At 42.8% G+C, this 14526-nt stretch overlaps 3 protein-coding genes across 3 annotated transcripts; 1 reads left to right on the top strand and 2 right to left on the bottom strand.

Annotated features, from left to right (window-relative positions):
- Positions 1-28: 28 nt before the first annotated feature.
- On the bottom strand, positions 29-4007 carry LOC118432592. The gene is made up of 8 exons (XM_035844224.1): positions 3840-4007; positions 3198-3357; positions 2630-2754; positions 1969-2109; positions 1432-1503; positions 1086-1181; positions 618-780; positions 29-271 (listed from the first exon to the last, which is right to left on the bottom strand). The coding sequence occupies exons 1-8, from the start codon at positions 3928-3930 to the stop codon at positions 190-192; spliced, it is 930 nt and encodes a 309-aa protein (XP_035700117.1). The 5' UTR covers positions 3931-4007; the 3' UTR covers positions 29-189.
- Positions 4008-10393: 6386 nt separating this feature from the next.
- On the top strand, positions 10394-11826 carry LOC118432240 (carbohydrate sulfotransferase 3-like). Its single transcript, XM_035843768.1, has one exon. It carries the CDS (start codon positions 10555-10557, stop codon positions 11824-11826), a length of 1272 nt encoding a protein of 423 aa, XP_035699661.1. The 5' UTR covers positions 10394-10554.
- Positions 11827-12837: 1011 nt separating this feature from the next.
- Positions 12838-14459, bottom strand: LOC118432089 (carbohydrate sulfotransferase 1-like). Its single transcript, XM_035843606.1, has one exon. It carries the CDS (start codon positions 14430-14432, stop codon positions 13167-13169), a length of 1266 nt encoding a protein of 421 aa, XP_035699499.1. The 5' UTR covers positions 14433-14459; the 3' UTR covers positions 12838-13166.
- Positions 14460-14526: the final 67 nt, after the last annotated feature.

Below are 14526 nucleotides of genomic sequence, written 5' to 3'. Positions count from 1 at the left end.
TACGAAAAAAACAACACAAAGGTCCAAATTAATAGGTTAGGTTGTATTTATTCTTCCACATTGGTGTTAGTGTAGACATGATGTTAGAGCACGCATGGTACCATGCTGGTTATTGTACACCTGGTTCTGAACTAGGCAAGATGGCGTAAGGCACTACACCTGAGAACAATTTAGTCACGTGGTGACGTTCTACTGACGCAGCTTCTTCAGGACGGCGGCGGCGAGATGTTTGCCGGTGGTAGCGGGGTTCACTGGCCCTGACAGGGTAACTCTGGAAAACAGGCAGGTCAACCAAAGTTAACCAAAGCAATGGATAATGGACAACTTTTTCATACTTCTTTAGATAGCATAACAGCAGTGATGGCAGGCAAAATCTGACAGATGAAGTCTTTTTTTATCATACTTTTTTTGTGAAAAGCTATTACCTACGTGTACAATGTAGGTTCACGAAAATGAAAACATTTCACACGATAACGAAGTCCGTCCAAAAGACGCTAAGGTAGGCTGCAAAGTTCTTCCATAGACACTATCCGATAAGATAGCAAAAATGTGCATGTCATCTATTGAAGAAAGTCAATAGATATTGAGTAGGTGATAAGGTAGACTACTAGACTTACTTCATGCGTTGTCCCATCGCCATCACCTCGGCCACCATCTGACCCGACACGGGGTCGTAGGTCACGGTGCGTGTCAGGAAGGCGTTGGACTTGCGCATTGCCCAGGAGTTCTTCTTCATGACCTTGTGGAAACGCGCGGCCATTTTATCCATGTTAGCGCAACCTGTAGGGACAAAAGACTTAGAGCTTCAGACGTCGCTGACAAGATACATGCACATCACGCAATGTCACAAGAATGTTATCAAAGTGATTACAATGTATCAAACATAATCTACGCCGCTGAAAACATTTTCCTCCCAGGTTGGAAAATTTCCTAGTCGACAGAACAGATGCAGAACAAAACTGAACACCTAGTATATTGATTACAAAGTATGAGTTTGCTAACATAGTGATTCTGACTAGATCTTGGAAAATGAATATAAGACTAAAAAAGATGGGAAGTATAAAATATTCAAGATGATGACGTACCCTGGCAGTCATCACCACACTCCGGCGCCAGCTGCACACATGACGCCTCGGGCTCCAGCTGGAGGACGTCACACTGCAGATCCCGCTTCCTCCTTCCTACATATTAGCATTCACGTGATCATGACGTAACTTAACATCCGCCATGTTGGTGGGTTAAAGACATTTACAATATCATAAATAGATAACGTCTTTGTAACTAACTCGACATGACTGTTTCCCCTCAGCATGATAAGTTAGCAAAAATAAACTAAGTACGAACCATTCATTTCTAAAAATCGTTGAAACTAACCGCTCTTATCCAACAAAACTGGACAATGAGTTAAGTCAAGAGAGAAAAAAATCTTACCAAAGAGGTTTCCAATCGCGTTGATGGCGTCACCAATAAGATCCACTCCACCCTGAATGGCACCGCCGATTCCTACCGTGAAGAGGACATAATTCTTTGTCAGAAAATACGCTTCAAAACTGTGCCTGATATCGACTCAAGGTACTGAAATGAGTCTTATTTTTATTCAGATATGCTTGTTGTAAAGTTCTCAATTTACGTTACTCAGTCGCTTAAAAGCAATTGTACAGAATTGTGGCGTCGGGTGTAACGTAACTGGTGTTGGGCTCGAAACCTCATCAGAGGTCCCGAGCTCGATACTTGCCGTGTCCCGACGTTTTGCCCTTGGGAAAGGCACTTCACACGACCTTCCTCACTTCACCCGGGTGTACAAAAGGGTACATGACTTCGGTCGGGGCTGTGAAATACTACCTTTACCACCTGTCTGTACTTTGTATGTGGCACAGTTAAAATAAGTGCCGTGCCGCATTGTTCCCGTCTGTCCCAAAGCAAATAAAGAAGTAAAAAAAAAAATGTACACAAGAAGAATCAGTTCACCTCCGGTCACAAGGTCCACGGCCGTGCCTACCACACCAACGGTGTCACAGATGACGTCACCGACATCACGCTTACCGACAAGCAAAGAGCCAGCGGTGAGCGCTAGGGACCCTGCGTCAACGGCGCACTGGATTGCCTCACCTGATCGGACGGGATGCTAATTAGTGCGCTTAGTACAATGGCAGGGCAAAGAACACCAATGGAAATCTGTATAGCTATAGTATAGGCGATAATGTAAAAATAGGCAAGTTTTGGGTGTCATAATCTCATCGATCCATGATCATTTCAGGTCATAATAACGCACTCAACACAGCAGCCCGCTATCAAGTGTCCAAAAAGTTTGATTTAAAAAATCCTGACCGGCGGAAGTTACCACAGTTCTAAAAAAATTACACCACCTTGGTTTCTGAAGGCGTCAACTGAGGGGCTGACCACTTCCAATTAGGGGTCTGCACAGGCCTAAAAATGGACCAAAACCTTTTTTGCCAAAGTTTGCACCCTATACTGTGGCAGTGATATGAAATTTCTCTTACATTGTCCATAAAAAGGGCTGTTACAAGTCTGGAATAGGTTAAAATGCTGTCTCAAACATGCCCTCTGGGGCTGCGTATATGTGGTCAGTAATGCCAAATCTGGTGCAGAGATGTATACATGTACCAACCGGTGTCCAGGCGCTCGCCCTGCGAGATGAACTTCTGCAGCGTTTTGAGGTCAGCTTGGACCGCCTCCCCACCCAGCATGGTCATGTCAGAGGTCTCCGGCAGGGTCAGGCCGCAGGTCATGGCCCTGGGAAATACAAGTCTGTGTTAAAATCGATAGGTAACATTATCAAGGTTTATTTGTTTATTTGAATTCAGCACAAAGTGATGGGGAGGCCAAGAACAAGTTCGAACGACATTTACAAGTTGCCCTCCCTCACATAAAAATAACATCAACAACGTACAGTACAATAACATTTGAGTAACAACATATAAAATACAGAATATACAAAATAAGAAGGCACAACTGAACTGAACCTTAACCTTCCTCCCACAGGAATAGTACATCATACTGACTACCGGGCACCTTTGACCCACTAGTGACGTCACGTTTCCGCACGGTCACGTGTCATGCGTCGCTAAAACAATTTCACTACTAGCGGCAACCTTGAGTGCGGACCTCTCGCTATATAACCATATGTTATAACCAAGAACTAGAGATTGTGCTAAAAAGTTAGATAATTTACCTACCATTGCTGGCATTTCCTTGTGACGCACCGCCCGCAGGATCCCTGCAGCGCGCGTGCGCAGGTGGAGTTGACGTAGGTGAACTCTCCCGCGGCGGTGGCGATGTCGTTAAACGCCTGGAAGTACTGTTCAGTCATCGCCTGCACAGCTGCATCGTGGATGGCTGGAACACATAGGAAAAATAGATATCCGTTGTCAATGTGACTCTGTGGTACAAGCGTACCCACACTATACTTTACGATAAGGATAAAATTCTGCGGGTCCCGATGGCCAAGGCAATAAGAGCAGAGGTTTAAGCCCCTCTCAACACGACTATTAGGTGTTGAATTCGTCATTCGACCCAACTCTAGTAGCATGAGTACTAGTATCTCCACACCCTTTTAATTCAATTGGCCAGAGGCTGAGTTAATCCACGCTAAGGTTAATGACCCCCACCTGAACGCGGCCGGTCAGCTCCTCTGGTATACCGGTAATAAAACCCCAGTGGTAAATTATTATCCCTATAACATCCAGTGTAGTCAGTCTGGTAGGGACTAGTATTGCAGACCCAAATCAATATTATGCTTTTATGAGACAGAATTAGCTGAAGTTAAGGAGGATCTAGACCTAAATACGGTAACTTTCCGAGTAAGAGCGACCCTTCACCTTGAATAGTTGCCCAGTCCAACCCCTGCATGGCCGCCTGGGTGGTAGCGAGGCACAGCGCCCCAAGAAACACAAAAACTGCGTTCTTCATAATGTTGCCAAGATTAACAACCTTGCGTGTCGATTCGATAATTTATCTTCTTCAACTGACGAGATATGTACGATGCACCAGTGTAATTTATAATGAAGGGATGGGAATTGTAACACCTGGTGGATATGATGTAACATATGAGCACACATAATGTCAGCGTTTTTAATATTTACTGCTTAATGGGAACTAACATAACGTTATCTCAAGATATGCTTATTTTGATGAATGTTGTGGGAAGATATTGCTGAGTTGAAAATAAGAAAGCAAGAAACATTCTAAACTTTAATCCCTGAGAACCGCATATGAAAATTTATCATATCACATTTATTAAGGTATCCATGTACAGTACCGACTACGTTTATGGTCCGGTCTGAACGCGATTTAATCGCGTGCAAAAGTCGTGCAAGTCGCGATTACATCTCGTGTAAATCGCGATTAAAACTCGTGCAATTCTCGGGTAAAACGCGATTAGATATGTGTGTACCCGCGTCTGATATGCATGAAATCACGTCTAACCGCGTTTAGACGATCAATGAATAGATTTCAGACACGCCTCTTCTTTTCATAAACATTTTCTAGACACGCCCGTGCCGTCCAAAGTTCGGGGTTTGGCAGAAATCGGCTTCTTTTCATATGCAGACCCCCGCGCGGAGGGCGGAGAACGTATCACGCCCAATTTCCCAATTTGTTTCTGAACTAACGCATAACCTCGCAGTCTAGAACGCACCCGCGCCGCTCCCAACCACGATATTTCTAGAAGATTTGCTGCAATTTTGAGGAACCGACTGTTCCGCACATGTTTAAATCTGATACGTGAAAATTAAAGAAAAACAAATAAATTTCCACAAAAGTGTGTTTTTCTTAAGCAGAATATATGGCAAAGTATGCTTTTACTGAACCCCGATCTTTCGGCGCTGCCGTGGCTAGCGGCAGGGTCACGTACCGGAAAAAATCATTCCGAAGATTTGCTACAATTTTGAGAAACCGACTGTTCCGCACATGTTTAAATTTGATACGTGAAAATTAAAGAATAAGAAATAAATTTCCACAAAGGTGTCTTTTTCTTAAGCAGAATATATGGCAAAGTATGCTTTTACTGGACCCCGATCTTTCGGCACTGCCGTGGCTAGCGCCAGGGTCACGTACCGGAAAAAATCCTTCCGAAGATACAAAATGTATGGTGCGACCTCGCACCCGCGCCGCTACCTAACCTACCACGTTCTTTCTCGGAAGATTTGCTACAATTTTGAGGAACCGACTGTGTAGTGCAAGTTTGAATCTTATACGTACATGACAAGAAAACATCAAATAAATTGTTTTTTTCCCAAGAATGGCAAGATGTGTTTTTCTAAATCAGAAAACATGGAGTAAATTCTGCTTCTGTCTGACCATGCGTGACGAGGACGGCCCGCTACCGCGGCCAGTGTCAGGACCACCCGAAAAAAACCTACCGACTCTATGTTGAATTATTTGTGTCCTATTTCTGTTGTTGCATTATTTGTACGCTGGTGTAGCGATATCAAATTCGCCCACACTACACGATACTTGCCACTGTAAATAGCTACAATAGTCTGTGTTTGCATTTCTTATCTATCGATGAAAGTGAAGACAAGTTAATCATGTTCCGAACTGATAGGTAAGTACACTAGTCTTTCAGTTTCAGAATGAACAACAAGGAATGTCCAGTGCGACCAGTGTAGTCGTACAAAATCCTGGCGGTCTCACTACCAAGTAAACAGGCTTCGACCGGCAGATACTACATGTAAGTATCTACATCCGAACTTCAAGCGCCGCCCCGCCTCCGGTGGAACGTGACCTGTTTATAAATATTCCAACCTTCCTAAAGTTCGCCACGGCGCGACTACTAGCATATCATATTACATTTAGACGTGTACACGGTTTGTGTGGGGTCCAGAACGTGGGACAGGTTGTGGAAGATTGGGTTATTTGAGCGCAAATATGAAACTTATATCGTTGCGATAAAATCAACAGCTGTTTTGATTGTTTAGTGTGTGTAAGTACACGATTGACGTAACTGTTACGGTGCTGGTAAACTTGTAGAAAAATTACATTGTAAACCTCCAGAATTTGGTCTGGTCTGGTCTCACGTGCTGCTCAATTTGATTGACACATGCACGGTAAGGAGCGGCTTCTTTGAAAGTATGTTCCCACAGAAGAAGGCCACGTTGACTGTTGCAATATTCTGCGTTTATTTTCTACTCCGATCTAGCCCCGTGTTTAATATGTGGTTATTTTTTCTTGGTTTATCCAAGGGGGTTTTATCAACCTACTTGATTTATCTAACTTTGTTTTATTTGTATTATTGACAATTTCTAGAGCAGATCTAGACTAATTAAAATACTTCGTAGACTGCACACGCAGCGATAGCGTACGTCATATTTGAACTTTGTGGCAATGTCGCAGGGGTGGATGATCTATAAATTCTGTATTCCAAATTTTATAATTCATTTCCCAACTGGTTCATATTAAAGGAGCCACGACCAATGAATTAAGAATGTTTTTAAATGTTTAAGTGTATAAAATTTCTTTATTAATTAAAGTTTGTACACGGACATATTCATATTCACGGACAACCTACCGTTTTTCCAACATTCGGAACAGATGATGACGATCCGACTGGTGTAGAAGCTGCCGAATGATGATCGATAACATCGGTAGTAAACTTACCTTTCATGTTCCAAAGGCAATGATATATCGTGTTTACCTATTTCATTGGTCAAATCCCTCTTCGTAGTATCCCGACCAGCTAAATTTATATATCTATATGTTGCTGAAAAACAACCGTAAACGTATAGGCCCTTTTAGTAAAAGAGTGAACCTCTTTGAACAGCGCATAACAGTTGTAGATAAACTGACTAAAAACATGTTCATTTTAGAAACGTAAAATACTAGAAGTAGAAGTAATGTTAGTAACGCTAACGCAACTTTTAACTGAATCAATGACAGGTTAGAAAAACTTGATCACATACTCAACAAGAAAACCAATAACTGATGAAGAAATTTTCGGCAAAATAACAATTGTCTGTGTCGAACCAAGACGTATGCCCCTTGAATATGGTTGCGTGGGTCCACTGCCCGACGACCAGGAACGTCCGAGGCGGTCAGGAACATAACAGGTAGGTCTTGTTGGTCGAGTTGCAACCATGACGATCAGCTGTATGTCCAGGAAACCGGCGGATAGAAATCCGAATCCTACTTTCCTAGCCTAGAAAATTAGCTACCGATATGAACAGGTAAGTCTTGTTTGTCGAGTTTGTAACCATGACGATCAGCAGGCGGATGGAAACCTGAATCCTACTTTCCTAGTCTAGAAAATTAGCTGCCGATGCCGAACCAAGGAGTATCAACGTTCCTAGAAATATTAAGTTATGACCAAACACAATATCCTTTATTCATATTTAAATACATGCAAAACGGTCAATTTATGCGTATAAATACTAGTAGTCCATTCATGTCAGTGTATAGTCTTCAACCCAGCAATTCCGTTTATATTAGATGACGATCGTGTTTATGCTGTCAGTCCTTTGTGGGTCCAAAAGATTCGAACTTGTATTATTTTATCATATACCTTCCACGAAAATTAGACGAAAGTAGCCCGCCTAAAAATGTAAATAGGAGACAATTTTTGCCGGCAACCCGCTCGGTTGCCGTTACGACTTTTGTAGTATGCCGTAAAAAAAATACCACCTTCTTCAAGTTGGAAATGATTATCGACAGACTGTTCACAGAATTCTTACTCAGCGATGTGAGAATGATCGATGCCGGAAAAGTCCCTCCGATGTTTTGCAAAATTATCTATGCCTTGCGGACGACGCTGGCCGAGCAGTAACGTGTTAAATTTTATCAAAGAATGCACATTTCGTGATAAATGATTTAAAAAAACACAACAAAGCGTTAGTTCTACGCTTCTTCTTGTTGTTACCACTTTGTCAGCGCCGCTTCTGGCTGTGATTGGAGGGAAGTTGATTGGATTTATCTCATAATCAGGCAGGCGCTACTTCAGAGGGCTACCGCCGGAGCTGTCGCCATGGTAACCGCACGTCCAGTTGCATTTCCCACGCGCGTCTAGTTCTTCCCAACTCTCTGCCGTGACGTACAGTACAGCTTATACACATAATTTTCGGTGGAATGTAACGCCGTATTTTACGGGGAAATGTGGCGAATCGAACTTGTATCTCTTTTTGCTGGCCTTCCACTAAAATTATACGAAGATAACCCGCCAAAAACTGTAAGTAGGAGACTATATTCGCCGACAACCCGCTTGTTTCGACGGTTGACATCATCGTCTTCCCTTTGAGGCTTACGAAAAAGCTTAGCCGTGAAGACTATTTTCTTTTGCGTAGTTCGGGTTGCTTTCTGGATTCATCATTGACATTTATTTTATATCAGAAAATATCTATCGGGAGACTGTTTTCTTATCACAATTTCCATACCCAGCGTTGTGAACATGATCGCTGTTGGCAATTTTCCTCCGATGTTTTGCAAATCCGTACCCTTTGGACGGTGTTGGATGACGAGCAGTAACGTGTACACGCCTGTTCAAATTTATCGAGAAATGCACATTTCGTGATAAATAAAAAAGCAACAACACAACACCAGCAAAATGAAAAGTTACTAATCAAGATATAGTATAGAAATTTAACTCAGTCTGAGCAATTGGTACCAGGAGAGAATGTCGATATATTAATTTGCTGACTGTGAACTTCTTTTACGATCTTAGCTAAAAAGCGTCAGCGGTCCTCGGACAATATTGCCGACACCCGCGGCGCTGTCCAGCCCCCGTATTATTCACCAATTATCAACAAATACGTGAAAATGACGACTTACAAGTATCATGCAAATTTACAAAAGTAAACACTGCTCATTAACGAACAAAATATTTCGTCGGTGAAATGCCCGACCAAGGGGCGGGGCAGTCGGAACAAAGCCTTTTGTTTTGAGTCGGCGGGGTGCCGGGAGTAAACGCGTTTACAAACGACACGAGATTTTTAATTAGATAGCTACAGCTCATTAGCGCACGCGATTCAATCGCGTTCAAATCGCGACTTGCACGACTTTTAATCGCGATTTGCACGACTTTTAATCGAGATTAAATCGCGTGTAAACCGCGTGGGACCGGACCATAAACGTAGTCGGTACTGTATAAGTGTAAATTGGAATTCAATTTTCTAATTGCAAGATAGCAAATCCTTTGTGGCTAGCCGAGACATCAGTAAAGCATGCCTGGTGCTCTTACAATGAGGTCGCATCTTACGACAAGTAGAACGGCATGAGAAGTTCTTCATTGGTCGGCGTCATATCCTATATGCTAATGAGCAACCTTGCCCGTCGGTTGCATCGAAGGCTGAAGTGGCTGCTATCGGAACAGACCACTTCAGTACGGAACTATTCGAGGGCAAAGTTGTTATTTGTACAGACTTTATTCGTAGATTTAGCCCCAGTTAGATAAGATTACACATCATACGACGGGACGGGCTGAATGCAATGTTAGCATGTTTGCTGAGTTTGGTGACCCCCGACCTTTTCGGCCTACAGACCAGTACACATAAAATGCTTCCGTAATCAATACACAAGGTATGCTTACGTCATCCGATGCTACCAATGCAAATAAAAAGTCTTCATCACCCATTGATAGCCACAATTCAGGGCGAAAATATCTGGGCTTAAGTATATGACAGCCTTAATTAGATATTCATTGCGAGACTAGAAGGACAAGCAAGGATGGAAGGAAGAGGGGTTGTTAGGCTGAAATCTGATTGCCACTCCCCCTCAGCCATTGGTCAATAGCGAGGTGCCACGGAGATGCTTTTGCGTGCGAACGCTAGCATATGGTAAGTGTGGGTCATAGTCTTTACGGTGAGTAAAACGATTGCTTCGTTTGTCAATCGTTTATAATCTTAATGTGCGATTTATGATTTTCTGTCTGATGACATAACGCATATTACAGTACACCATGCATAACAAAAGTTTACTATACCTGTAATAATTCGAGTTGAATTTTAATTATGTAGAATTTATTGAGATGTGTGTATGTATTTGGCAGCGTATAATGCCTATTCTGACGTTTAAGTTGTCGAATAGCCTTTATAACGTTTATACCTTTGTTATATAATATTACTGTTCATATTCTGCCATACCTTCAACTAGCAAGCTTTGTAGTTAATTCTTAGCTTTTGCAAGTCATCAACCATGTGCACCCCCTCCCCCTCTTCGGAACGTACCTTCTGGTAAAGCTATGGACATTATCAATGCACGTAAGTCTTAGAAACAAAATATGTATGGTGGTCGATTACATTTTGCCATAAACAGGACCTATTATGTGTATATATATGGCCTCCTTCGGTCAATATTGACCATATGTGTATGTATATATATATATGTATTTATGTATATGCAAATATTGACACAGATACTATACATTCTTTCAGAGCGATATGAAAATATGGCGGCACAAGTTGTTCAATGTAATAATACAAACTACCGCCGTGTGCCGCTTTGAAACACAACACACACCTAGATGGCCACTGACGTCAGGGTGTCCCATTTATCCATATACTGGTTAATGTTTTACAGCTTGGAGTTGGTGCAGACTAGAGTGACGTCATGAGGGTTCTAAAGGCTATCTTCAAGCTTCTTCCCATCATCCTAACAGTGGCGGTGATCGCATATATCTGGTCAGGCGAACATTGGGCCCTATGGGCTCAAACTTCAAAAATCCCACTACCCGGCTACTTACCAGCATATGAATTTTCAGCAGGCACAACTGGAGGAATACGTATCGAGTCCACGACTAACAAATATTTGGCAGTATCCAATGATTACGAGAACGAAGTGACGCCCACCAATGAAATGAGGCCTTCCATTCCTACTGCCGTCTTCATATTTACCCAGATGAGAAGCGGCTCCTCATTCGTCGGAGAAATCTTCAACCAACATCCGGGGTCTTTCTACCTGTTTGAACCTCTTTGGGCAGCTCAGTACTACGACAACGGGACATACAACGTCCCAGAATGGCAGCTAAAACTACTCCAAGGAATAGCTAGTTGTGAATTCGATAGTCTTGAAGGCATCATGGACTATTTCCTAAAAGCTCCAACCTTTGCAGTGGTCCAAAGAACCCCGTCTTTGACAAAACTATGTAAGAGCTATTCTCATTCCAAACGGGGAACACCCAACATCTCTGGCTCTGTTTGTCCCATTCCAAGAGATGCAGTAGCTTCTGCTTTGAACGAGGCGTGTCAAAAGTCGCAGCTAAACGTCGCGAAGATCATACGGATCTGGGACATCAACTTCTTTGAACAAATCGTGACAAATGGGTCGGAAACCGGTCGGGAAGTCAAAATCCTCCACCTCATCCGGGATCCTCGCGCCGTGACCGCTTCACAGATCAGAATTTTCAACAAAGACGAACCGACTCCGTTTGCAGAAGACTTTGTGGATGAAACGAAAACAGAAAATCTCTGTAAGCAATTGGTAGAAAACGTACAGACCCAAGATGGCGTCCCAGACTGGCTGCTCGGTCACTATGCCCTAATAAGGTATGAAGATGTTGCCATGGCACCGGCCGCCATGACGGAGAAACTGTATTATTTCATTGGAACCGAAGGTGACGAGGCTGTCTCTAATTGGCTGGCGAAAAACACAAACGCCACGAAGCCGGATAAAAATGTGTATTCCCGGAAGAGGAACTCCAGGGACACTGTTGACGCCTGGAGACGGAATCTGAGCCTGTCCGCGGTGCTGAAGATTCAGAAGATTTGCCGGGACGCCCTGGATATGTTCGGGTACAGAACCGTGCAGGGACAGGCGGAACTAACCAACCTGAGTCTGTCTCTGGTGGGAGACATGGACAACAACCTGGTGCAGATCTCGTGAGATGTCGTCATTGAGAAAGTCCACGAGCCAGATCTCTACTTGAACGTAGTACTACCAACTTCCCGATTAACATGTAGCGTTGTAGTGTTCACGCACATGCTAATATTCACATTCAAGGGCTTATTAGAACTTCCGTTTCAAGATATACGTTAAAGCAAAGTTGATACTTAAAACAAATGGTTCTAACTGACAAAGCTACGCTTGAAATCCGGTAAAATTCTTCACACTTATTAGGACATTATGTAATATACATGAATGTACATAATATTTTGCCATCCTAAATGTAGGATATATTAGCCTTGCAGTATTGCTGTTTGATATCTGTTGTCATATATTGTACCATGTACGATTGAGCAATATAATTTCATGTATTCATTCATTCTCTATATGTATATTACCATTAAGTGATATCGAATACATTGTATTGATGCCTAATAAACTTATCTTCACTGTATACCCAAGCCCCGGGAGCTTGATGCATGATTGCCAATATCCCGATCACCTATACATACAAGAACAAGAAAGAATAATAAAGAGCGCACATTTCAAAGTAATACTTTTGGATGTACTTTATTGTCTAAGACATCTACATACAAATTCAATACACATCTCACTCTACAGTAGAAAATTTTGCTGCAAACATTTATCGAAAGTGAAGAGCCAAGTTTGATGGAAACGTTTGAGTAACAGATTAAGTAATAAGTCAAGTCACTTGAGCCTACAGATCACAACGTCTTGGTAGCACTTCCGATTTTTTTAAAATCCACATTTATTCTAAGAGGATAAGATGAAAAACAAACTTACTTATCGAGGTCACCTCCTCTTATATACAAACAGAAAGAAGAAAATACACACAGGAATGAGAACACCTAAATAACAAAAAGTAACAATAACGACATTACAGGTATTAAGGAAGTGTTCAACAAGTTTCAAACGTGACTCAATCATGTTCAATCCTAATCATTTTTTACTTGTACAATTTTTTAACATACATATATATACATCGTAACAGCAGCCTAAACATGGGTATGCACTGTCTGAACACTAAGACACTACGTGTGCATCGGAATCGGAAAGTTTGTGGTTTCTTCTCAGTGTATTCAACTAGGGCTACTGGCTCGTGGATTTGTGCTCAACGTATTTCAAGCGCGCGTGACTCTAACGTTTAGTCACTTGTTTTAAGTATATATCTCGCAACAGCAGTTTGACAAGTACATAAATGCGAATTGTGTTTGCACATGTGCGTGATCGAATACTATAACGCTACATGTGAAACGACAAGTTGGTGAGTTCAAGTAGAGACACTGGCTATTAGGACTTTCATAATGATAATCTCAGTCTCACGAGATCTGCACCAGGTTGTTCTCCATGTCTCCCACCAGAGACAGACTCAGGTTGGTTAGTTCCGCCTGTCCCTGCACGGTTCTGTACCCGAACATCTCCAGGGCGTCCCGGCAAATCTTCTGAATCTTCAGCACCGCGGACAGACTCAGATTCCGTCTCCAGGCGTCAACAGTGTCCCTGGAGTTCCTCTTCCGGGAATACACATTTTTATCCGGCTCCGTGGCGTTTGTGTTTTCCGCCAGCCAATCAAAGACCGCCTTGTCACTATCAGCACCGATAAAATTATACAATTTCTCCGTCATGGCGGCCGGTGCCATGGCAACGTCTTCATACCTTATTAGGGCATAGTGGCCGACTAGCCAGTCAGGGACGCCATCTTGGACCTGTGCGTTTTCCACCATGTGTTTACAGCGAACTTCTACGTTTTTTTCGTCCACAAACTCGTCTGAGAACGGAGCAGGCTGACGTAAGTTGTACACTCTGATTCGAGAAGCGATCGCAGCGCGAGGATCCCGGACAAGATGGATGACTTTGACGTGCTGTCCGATTTCGGACCCATTTCTCACGATTTGCTCAAAGATATTGACGTTCTTGACACGTATGACCTTCGCGACGTTGAGTTTTGATTTCGTACATGCCTCGTTCAAAACAGAGGTAAGATTTTTCTTTGGAATAGGACACTTTTTAGAAAAGACTACATCATGGTCATGTCGGTGTAAAAGATTGCGCTTGGGGTAGTTTTCACACAGTTTTCGCAAAGATGCGCTTTTCCGAAAACCACCGAAGCGTTTGGCAGTTTTGGTAGCCATGAAGTATTCCATAAGGTCTTCTAGACCCTCGAATTGACAATTGGCTACTCCTTGGAGCAGTTTGAATTGCCATTCCTGAACGTTGTGTGTCCCATTGTCGTAAAACTGCGTGGCCCACAGAGGCTCGAACAGGTAGAAAGATCCCGGATGTTGGTTGAAGATCTCACCGACGAATGAGGATCCGCTTCTCATCTGGGATAATATAAAGGCTGTGGCACGTACGGAAGGCCTCTTTTCATTAGTCGGTGAAACTACTACTCCATTTCCATTGGACAGAATAAAATCTCCGCTTACTGTTGGAGAAACGACATTGTTTCTATCCGTTGGGAACCGGTAAAACTGCCGGGTTGTTTTAGTCAAAGTCAAAAACGTCGATCGTATAAGCAGTTTGTAGTAAACGACGATCGCCAACACCAGAATCAAAGGGAGGAGTTCCCTCATGCGAACCCTCATGGCTCTCCTTGACCTCAGCAACTCCTTTCGTCTTTGTTCATCTGTAAAAGATTAAGCCATTGTTCCATTGATACAATTTCTAAGTACCTGTCTT

Source organism: Branchiostoma floridae, chromosome 15, assembly GCF_000003815.2.
Source record: "Branchiostoma floridae strain S238N-H82 chromosome 15, Bfl_VNyyK, whole genome shotgun sequence".
Classification (NCBI taxonomy): Eukaryota; Metazoa; Chordata; class Leptocardii; order Amphioxiformes; family Branchiostomatidae; genus Branchiostoma; species Branchiostoma floridae.
The sequence above is the reverse complement of the archived record's forward strand: the minus strand, read 5'-3'. Positions and strand labels throughout refer to the sequence as shown.